The sequence below is a fragment of the Apium graveolens genome, chromosome 5 (assembly GCF_009905375.1).
Source record: "Apium graveolens cultivar Ventura chromosome 5, ASM990537v1, whole genome shotgun sequence".
Taxonomy (NCBI): Eukaryota; Viridiplantae; Streptophyta; class Magnoliopsida; order Apiales; family Apiaceae; genus Apium; species Apium graveolens.
The window spans coordinates 57,874,696-57,884,842 of NC_133651.1; the positions used below are offsets into that span (position 1 = coordinate 57,874,696).

General features: G+C 28.4%; 2 protein-coding genes across 2 annotated transcripts; both read right to left on the reverse strand.

Annotated features, from left to right (window-relative positions):
• Positions 1 to 1,937: 1,937 nt before the first annotated feature.
• LOC141660097 (uncharacterized) lies at positions 1,938 to 2,486 on the reverse strand. Its single transcript, XM_074467058.1, has one exon. It carries the CDS (start codon positions 2,484 to 2,486, stop codon positions 1,938 to 1,940), a length of 549 nt encoding a protein of 182 aa, XP_074323159.1.
• Positions 2,487 to 3,204: 718 nt separating this feature from the next.
• On the reverse strand, positions 3,205 to 3,934 carry LOC141660098 (mechanosensitive ion channel protein 9-like). The gene is made up of 3 exons (XM_074467060.1): positions 3,863 to 3,934; positions 3,568 to 3,770; positions 3,205 to 3,400 (listed from the first exon to the last, which is right to left on the reverse strand). Exons 1-3 carry the CDS (start codon positions 3,932 to 3,934, stop codon positions 3,205 to 3,207), a joined length of 471 nt encoding a protein of 156 aa, XP_074323161.1.
• Between the last annotated feature and the right edge of the window lie 6,213 nt (positions 3,935 to 10,147).

The window sequence follows — 10,147 nt, forward strand, 5'->3', positions numbered from 1 at the left end:
ATTATTAAATTTTAATTTTTTAATTATATATTATTTTTAAATTATAATTAAATATTAGTTAGTTTGACTGTAGAGAAAATATTGGGGACAAGTAATTGGGTACAGGAGAGCAAATAGAAAAGTTGCTTCAAAAGAAAAATAATTAGGAAGGCGGCCTGAATTTCGCATCGATGATCGTAGTATCTTTGTTGAAGGGATGATCATAGTACCTCATTTGATTTGTTTATACCAAGGATTATGATAAGGTTGGATATATTAAAATAAAAATAATTTTGTTAAAATTGAGAATAAAATATAAATCTTGAAATATAAAATTTTGTTACTTTTACGAAATTGAATATCTTTAATTCAACTAATTATTATATATACAAGCTTATGACCCTGCAAAGTACGGGATGAATGACTAATATTTAGGTAAATTTATTTTTTATATTTTAGTTTATTGACTTTATTATAAAATTTTATAACCTTGAAAATTTATGTTAATATACGTGCTATATTGTCGTTTTTATATAATTTTATTAATGATGTGAGTGATAATAAATTAATTAAAAGATTTATTTTGATAATAGTTAAAAAATATATATAATAAATAATTTTTTTAATAAATATGTATATTATTTGGATTTATAAAAGTTAAATATGATAAACAGTATTCTATTATAATTTGGATATGTCTAAAATAAAATTTTAGTTAATATAAATCTTTCGATTATATGAGCTCATATGAATAGTAAATTTGTTACAAAAGAGTTGTTAATTGAAAAACGATGGAGTAATGAGATAATTTTGAATAAATAAAAATTATAGTATAAGCAGGATTATTAAAATAGATAAGCTATGATATAATTTAAATATAATATTATCCATGAGGAGTTTTATAAAAGGAGGATTATCAGGGATTATAATTGTATGTATGATATATAAGTTTTTTAAAATTAGATTTTGTTAAAATTGAGTGGTTAAGATCGTGTCTATGATTCACTTAAAATTGAACGGTTAGGATCTTTTCTATGGTTCAGCCTGTGACCAAAATTTTAATCTTTCGGCTATAACAATATAGTATAGATTGTAATTTAAATTTCATTATGATATATGAAAGATTAACTTGTTCATAAAATTAATTTTTCTTACTTAAAACATATTCAATATTATTCATATAAATTTATTATTATATAAAAAGAATAATTTTTTAATTAGTACAGTAGTCTGATAAAATTCATATTAAAAAAATAAATATTGAAAATTTATTAGAACTAAAGTTAAAGAAAGTCTTTGGTAACTGGGTCAAACTTGGGGTAGCTTAAATTTTAGCAATTTAATTATGTTAGTATCTAAGTATATTATTATTTGATTTTATCAAATTTTTATGCTAATAATGAAGTGCAAAAAGGTCGGTCGAGGAAGGAGTTTGTGTTGATGAGTAGTTGATGGGTATGCAAACATCGATTCAGTTACGATAATATTCAAATAAAAAAAGAAACAAAACTGCTCGATTTCCTTTCAGCTCGTTGATGTAGTGTGTAGACTATTATTTTTTTGTTTTGATTTACTCCTGTATTTCTTTGAAATTAAAATTTCCTTAAAAAACAGAATACCTCATAACAGTCTCTACCAAACAAACAGGGAGAGACGACAAATCATTATGACAATTAACTAAACAGGGTAGTTTAGCAAAACCATATGCTACTGTATTAGCTTGATTCTTAACAAAATGAAGAGAAGTATCTCCTAATTCTCCAAGTAAAAGCTTGCTCTCCTCAATAACTAATAACTTCTCCCGCTTCTAGCAAATTTTCGGACTTGTTATGAATACCATTCACTACTAGCAATGAGTATGTTTCTAGTTCAACTTTCTGGCTCCCAAACTGCATAGACTTGATCCGTCCAGGAAAGGGCTTCCTGAACTCCTACCACTTCTGCTTCAAAAACACTAGCTACACAGCCTCAAAACAGCTCGTCCTACCTGCCAAGAATTCCCCACCATGATTCCTTAAGACCATTCCCACCTTTAAGTTATCAGTGTTCGAAATAAAAGAAGCATCCACATTAACTTTTAGAACATCAGCCGCAGGAGGATTCCACCTAGAAGCATGTTGACGACCCTGTTGATTGCTAGTCTGTACTACCCCTTTAACTCGAGACACTGTTGCCTTCCACTCCTGTACATGACTGAAACTGTTTCCCATGGCTATGACAGCCGAGATTGTGTTATCTTCCCACACTCGTTTGTTTCTCGAAAACCAGATGCCCCATAGAATAATACAGATTTTAGTGATCTCATTTTCATTATCATTAGACAGTTTATGCAGCAGCCATCCAGGAGCATCCTCCACCATTCTCATGTCATAGTCTACGCCAACGTATCTCCAACATTGAGAAGCAAAGTCACAATCAAAAAATATATATATAAAAGATGTTCTACGTCCACAGAGCACATGAGACACGTGATGGGGAGACGTATACCTTTCGTACTCGGTCTCCATCGGGCTGGAACTTTATTGCGACATAACCTCCACATAAAAGTTTTTAGCTTATGAGGTATCCTCAACGCCCAAAGTCTTTTCCACCCTTGACACTGAGTGGTATAAAAATTGCTGCAGTTTTGATTGACCCAAAATTTATAGCCCTCATTTACTGAATAAATGCCCGTAGACGAACCATCCCAAACAACTCTATCTTTCACTACACGTTGAGGGATGGGAACCGAGAGAATGGCTTTGGCATCAGTAGGCAAGAAATTCTCTGTTAATTACTTGATGGAATTAATTTTATGTATAATTTAATAATGGCTTTGGCATCAGTAGGAATTAAATTTTAACACTTTTTGTTAATATATTATTCATATTTAAATAGCATTCATACATACGTGATACGACAATATGAGAGGTTTTCTTTTGTGTTTATGTATAGAACTGAGGTAGTGTAATAGAGTATTCGTATTATGCAATCAATAAATATAAATTTGACAATCAAGTTAGGGTTTTTTGGGTTTGGACTCTGATAAGGTTGGATATATTAAAGTAAAAATAATTTGATAAAGTATCGGATACACAAGATGCTCAACTCGACTTGCAAGAATAATATACATTTGTCAAAAACATTCTTACCATTTCCATTAAACAAATAGTAAAGCAAAAAAGTAAATTACAACACAATAAATTACCAATGTTCACCGATCCAAGTGCTTATTTAATGGTAAAATTAACGAACCCAAGTGCTGGGTAAACTTTCCAGTTGAAGAATAAACTCAGATCTTTGTACTTCTTTCACATCGAAATTCTCAAATTCTCTGACGTTGGTAATCTTGAGATAAAACATATCCTTCCCATCATCATCTACCCCTTTAGAAATGAGGCAAAACTCAGGATGCCAATTTTGAGGCTTACTACGAATAAGCCTGCAAGTATCAACGGTCATTGTATTATTATACAGAGAGCCTTAACTTTCATAAATCTACAAGTAAATAAGTTATGATATAAGGAACCAATTAATTGAAGTGAAGGTGTGGTAAGAATTCACAATATGTAAAGCTTATGACATGAAAATAGAGTTGAATTCACATACTCTTCTATCTTAGACTTCAGGCCGGTTGCATTATTATCGGAAGAAGTTGTGCTACTAACAACTATATCAAAAGCCTCGGTCATGTCGGAGCTCCGGTCTAAATTGCTAACAGATTTGATGAGTAAGAAAGTATTTGGTAAACTCACATACTCCCCGTCCTTCCTCATAATTGTACTGTAAAGCCCAATATCTTCAACGACGTACTACAGATTATGACATACTCTATCAGACTATAAGTACAGTGTACAGATTAAAACAAATATAGTACTCTGAAACTGTAGAAACATGTTATCACCTGCTCATTCTCAATGATACAATGATCTCCTATGTGAAATGAACGATCCACTATATTAAGCAGAATAATCATATTGACAAATATCACAAGAAGAACTGATAAGTAAAATGGAGATATTCTTATTACAATCATCATCAAACAACATCACGCGAGTACAAAGACCAATAACTGGATCACCAAATAATATTTCTTCCACTGCTCTGTGACTTTGGAGGTACTATTTAAGAGTTGAACCACGTGTTTACAATCATTCCAAATCTGAGTCTGCAAAAAAATGCTAGCATGTGAGATTGAAAGCAAGAAAAAAGTATATGCACAACAAATATACCAATCTGGGAAAATCAAATCATAGTATGAATGAATTAAATTACGATCCAGTCGTTTAAATATTCTTGACGAATGCTTTTAGTTTCAGCCGCTGCATCAAAAGATTGAAGAAACTTTTCTGCATTGTCTTTGTTCATGACTAATAAAAGATCAGTCTCTTGAATATCCCTAATCAGCATTGAAATTTACAAGATCATATGACTGAATTATAAGACCAAAATAGAGGAAGGAAACAAAACAACCAAAATATATTTACATGGGCTCATTGTTCGTTGTATTCTTGAAAATCAAAGAAATAATATGTTCAACTTTATGCTCATGGATGGAGAATTTACTGCCTTCAACTTGATCACAAATGGTATGTAACCTTATACGCACTAGTAGCAGCATGCAGTTCCATTCTCTTTTGTACCATTTTTGTGGAGCTATCATATCGGTATCATTAGAATCATTCAATTGCCTTGAAAATCCCACAAGTTTTTGAAGAAAGTACTCTTTAGATATATGACTCTGAATTTTTGGGAAGAAATCCTTGTTATGGTAGCAAAAATCCGATCCCTTGGAGATGACAATAATCAACATTGATACGAAAGTATAAATTACAGAATCAGCAAGTGTACTTATAAAAATACGACTGCCAAGCTTATTCATGTCCAGTTCGATGAGGACGAAGCAAAGGAAAAGAACTGAAGAAGAACTGGAGAAGTGGTGAATACAGTTTTTCAAAGCAAAAAGAAAATGAAAAACCTTGATATGTTTGTAGACCAAAAATTGTTCAACGCAATATATGAGAGGCGTAACAATAAGGCCAGTAAAAAACCGAATAGAAGATGATAGTAGAAAATATGCAAGGCATAGTAATTGAAATAGAGAGGTGCATAATACATTCTTGAGCCTGTCTGGCCAGCTACTAGTAGCATTACTAGAGGCCGAAGTTGGGGGTGCAGAAAAAGGATGATCTTGAACATGTATAATGTGTTCTGCCATTGCCCGTCAGGGTGTTATAGGAACTAATATGGTTGAATGAAGATGGAGATAGAGTGAAGGGGAGTTACATTACTGATTAGGCGAGTAAACAAGCAACCGACTAACAAAATCTCAAAATATTATTATGACATTGCTCGAGTGAAGTTGACGTTTTTTAATTATTATGAAAGTCAGGTTGTAACTTGGGCGTAGCTTTGAGCAAGTTGACGTTTTTTAATTATTATATTAAAATAGGAATTACTCACAAAGTTGTTTCATAATAAGATTTCAAAAAAATATATATACACTTAAATTTATTATTTATATTTTATGAGTATTTATCTTTAGAATTTAAGAGAAGATAAATGTGATAACTCTACCCAAAGTCACAAACGGCATGTTCAACATTGATGAAAAATACCGTTTTTAGTCGGATTCTTAAATGAAAATATTCTCAGTTGTGTTCACTCTGATGTAATTTGATGTAATTAAATGAATTGAGAACAAAATGAAATTTGTATTTGTTGTCGAGTATTTTGGAGGGTATCGTTCGTAGCAGGGAAGGACTGTTATCAATATTAATTTCAAATATATTATTCCTTACAATTTAAAAGTGCGGTGAAGAATTTGTGGGTGTGTGTAATTATCAAATAATTTAATTTAATAAACAAATATATATTAAATATGAGAGAAGATAATCAAGGAACAAGGGTTCTTCAATTGGCTATTATGAATGTCTAATTTGTGTCTCTTGTTTTGCTAAAAATAATCATTCTAATGATTATAAAGTTCTCTTCTAAGGTAAATTATAATATCTACAATTATCCCTTGAACGCCACTCCCATGGTCAAACAAAGTACATCCATAGACTTTAAGCACCAAGAATTACAAGTCTCACAATTCGCATATCAATCTCCTGATCTAATACTTCAATCATATCTATCATATCATGTACTAGAATTACAACTCCTCTCCCGATTCGTTAATAACTCCTACAGATACAATTGAAGGTTCGCGACTCCTATAATTGTGTTAAACGCTGAACGATAGATTAGCAAACAAAGAGAAATCATAATATAATCAAACAAACATAATAAACCAATGAATACTACCAAATTCCCAGATTAAGGGATTAGCTACTCATGATGGATAAAAACATATACATATTAATAAAACAAACCATGAGCATAAGAGTTGAAGTACAAAGAATACAACTTGTAGAATTCGTTTGAAGTCCGGAAGAATCCCTTCACTCCTTCCTTCAATCTCCCCCTCAAAGTGTTTCTCTCCCTGTTCTCTCGAAAGTACGGCTAACTAATATTCTATGATATTATTGTATGTCTCTAATAATATAAAACCCTAATATATAAGAGTTTTAATGCTTTGCATGGAAACACAAGCAAAACCTATAATGAGTTGGACTCTAATTTTGAAATTCGTAGTCTGCTGTCCAGGCCTGTTTCTGGGCTGCTCCAGTTGAGATATGTATGTTGGACCACCTCTGAATTGTAGATTTTTCTATTATCTTCTTGTGGGCTGTAAAATCGCCTAATTCTGACATTTAGAACTCAAGTTATGGCCCAAATAATGAACTGTGTGTGAGCTGCTCATCAATTCCGAATTTCCTTCTGTTTTATCTCCAAATGTGAGTCATTATTCTCCAATTCTTCCAACTTTAGGAATTCTTTGTTTCCTGCAATAAAATATTAAACGCTAATAAATAAATATCCAATAAAATACAAAATATTAGAAATATGAGAATAAAATCCTATAAAATATGACGAACCAAGTCATGTGTTATATGAATTATGTGATATGTGAATTATGTGCTTACATGCTATGTGAATTACGTGCGTACATGGGTCATAAGAGTCTTGTGTTGGATTGTTTCCTTTATGTGCGGGCTATTGTATGGGTAGACGATAGGGTTTTGACGCGTAATTCGTCGAGTGATTATCGATTAGACGATTAATGTTCTATATTTTAATTATAGAGGCGGATCTCTCGAGTTGATCGGGACAAGACGATGGATAAAGAGTAAGATGGAATGACATTAGATATCTGGCTTCTAGCAATCGCAGGAGCAGCATATCAATAAAGTGTTGAAAAGAAAGACGGTGATATTTTGAGACAGAATGTCATAATAGATGCGTCTTTGCGAGAGTGACTAGCTGCTAAAACCCAAAGGCAAGTATTTCTATCATCACTTATTGTTCAAGTTATATTTATTTTGAATCTTATTATACAAGTATTTCTATCATCACTTATTGTTCAAGTGATATTTATTTTGAATCTTATTATGCAAGTATCTCTATCATCACTTATTGTTCAAGTGATAGTTATTTTGAATCTAATCATTCAAGTATTGCTTTCCCTATTCTTAATTAGAATCGATAAATGTTTTACATATCGCTGAATTAAATAATTCTGTTTATGCAAATACTCATCTGTTATTCTATGTTCAGAATAGTCAAGTGATTTTATTTATCCAATTATCGGATTTATAAATGTTTTGGATTTTAAGAAAAGTGATTTAGTTGCGAATATTCCTACCTAAGAATTAATATTCTCTTATATTCGTTGTTCTTGAAACAATATGTGATAATTGAATTGAAATTGATAAAACATGTCTCCTAGTGGATACGACCCGCTTTCCATTCTCTGCTAATAACAGACACCGTGCGCTTATGGTCATAGATAAAATAAAATGCATCATTGGTTGATAATCAAACTTTAATCATTTTATTAACAAATAAATCTAAGAATATTACTCCCTCCGTTTCATATTAGTAGCCCATTTTCAGAAAAAAATATATTTCAAAATAGTTGTCTATTTCAACTTTCAATGTAAAATTTAATCTATTTTATATTTTTAAAAACAACTTTACTCCACATATCTTTAATTTATATTTCCAAGATCAATTTTATACCATATATTATACTCATTTAATGCAATAAATATGAGTACAACCAATCAATAATAAATTTTCTTAATATGCGGTTTTTTTTGAAAGTGAACTACTAATATGAAACGTAGCGAGTATTAAGTTAATTTTTTGTACTCGCGGGGAATCGACCTGAATTAATTAAATAATTAATTAATAGTATTTAGGAATTTACATCCCTGCCCTTGACGACCATACCACTAACCACATTATCTCCCTTATTCCAATTATATATACTAGCTTTATCCTCGTGCAATGCACGGGATATCTTATAAATATTTTATATGAATTTTTAATAATGAATTAAATTTATTTATTTTTTTGAAAAAAATTAAAAGATGACATCTCTCACTCTATTTAGTTTCTAAAACTTATTTTATTAATATTAATTTTTTAATTTTAGTTTTCGTATTATTTTTGGCTTAAAATTTTATATATTTCTAATTTTAAAATTATTAAATTTATACATATTCACCTATAAATTTATTATAGCATATACAATTAAATTTTTATTTTTGTACTTTACACCGATTATGTATATGATATAATACAATATTAAGATAATGATACATTTTATGAGAATTTATAATTATCATAAATAAGTTGATAATATTATTTTTATTAGTATTAATTTGGATTTATTTATTTTACTTAATTTACTCATAAAATTTATATTTTTTGTAATTTTTAATTTATTAAAATTTTATATTTTTTACTATAATTTTTAGATGGTGAATATTGTAAATTTTAATTTACTTTGTCTAATTTTTCATTTTAAAAACTTTTTAATAAAAAAATTTTGGGTGAATTTTGGTGTGACTTCTAATTAAACGTGAATTCTTATTTTATAGAGTATGTCTACTATTTTTATTATATAAATTATCCTTTTTATTAATTTGTCAATTTAATGATGCCTGTGTATATAAAACATTTAAAATTTTGTTTATACTATTTTCACACCTAATATGTTTTTTGATTTGTTTTTTGCTTTTAGTTATTTTTTAATGTAATATTTGTTTGTTGTAATATTTGGTGTATTAATTAATAAAATAATTTATTTGTACATTTTTTAGTTTTTTTTGTTATGTATTTGTTCTTCTTATTTGTTTGTTTGTTTCTTTAACTTTTTTTGAAATTTATTTGCAATGCACGGGATATCTTATAAATATTTTATATGAACTTTTAATATTGAATTAAATTAATTTATTTTTTTTGAAAAATTATAAAATGGCACCTCTAACTCTATTTAGTTGCTAAAACTTATTTTATTAATTTTTTTTATTTTAGTTGTTGTATTGTTTTTTGCTTAAAATTTAATATTTTTCTAATTTTAATATTATTAAATTTATGCATATTCACTTAATAAATTTATTATACCATATACAAATAAATTTTTATTTTTGTAATTTACGCCAATTATGTGTAGGATATAATACAATATTAAGATAATGATAGAAAATATTAGAATTTATGAATTATCATAAATAAGTTGATAATATTATTTTTATTAGTATTGATTTGGATTTATTTACTTTACTTATTTTACTCATGAAATTAATGTTTTTTTGTAATTTTTAATTTACTAAAATTTTATATTGTTGACTCTATAAATTTTCAAATGGTGAGTACTGTAAATTTTAATTTAATTTATCTACTTTTTATATTAAATTTGTTTTAATAAAAACACACCTAATATGTTTTTTGATTTGTTTTTTGCTTTTAGTTATTTTTTAATGTAATATTTGTTTGTTGTAATATTTGGTGTATTAATCAATTAATATAATTTATTTGTACATTTTTAAGTTTTTTTTGTTATATATTTGTTCTTCTTATATGTTTGTTTGTTTTTTAACTTTTTTTGAAATTGTTTGCAATGCATGGGATATCTTATAAATATTTTATATGAACTTTTAATATGGAATTAAATTAATTTATTTTTTTGAAAAAATTATAAAATGGCACCTCTAACTCTATTTAGTTGCTAAAACTTATTTTATTAAAATTATTTTTTTTTAGTTGTTGTATTATTTTTTGCTTAAAATTTCAT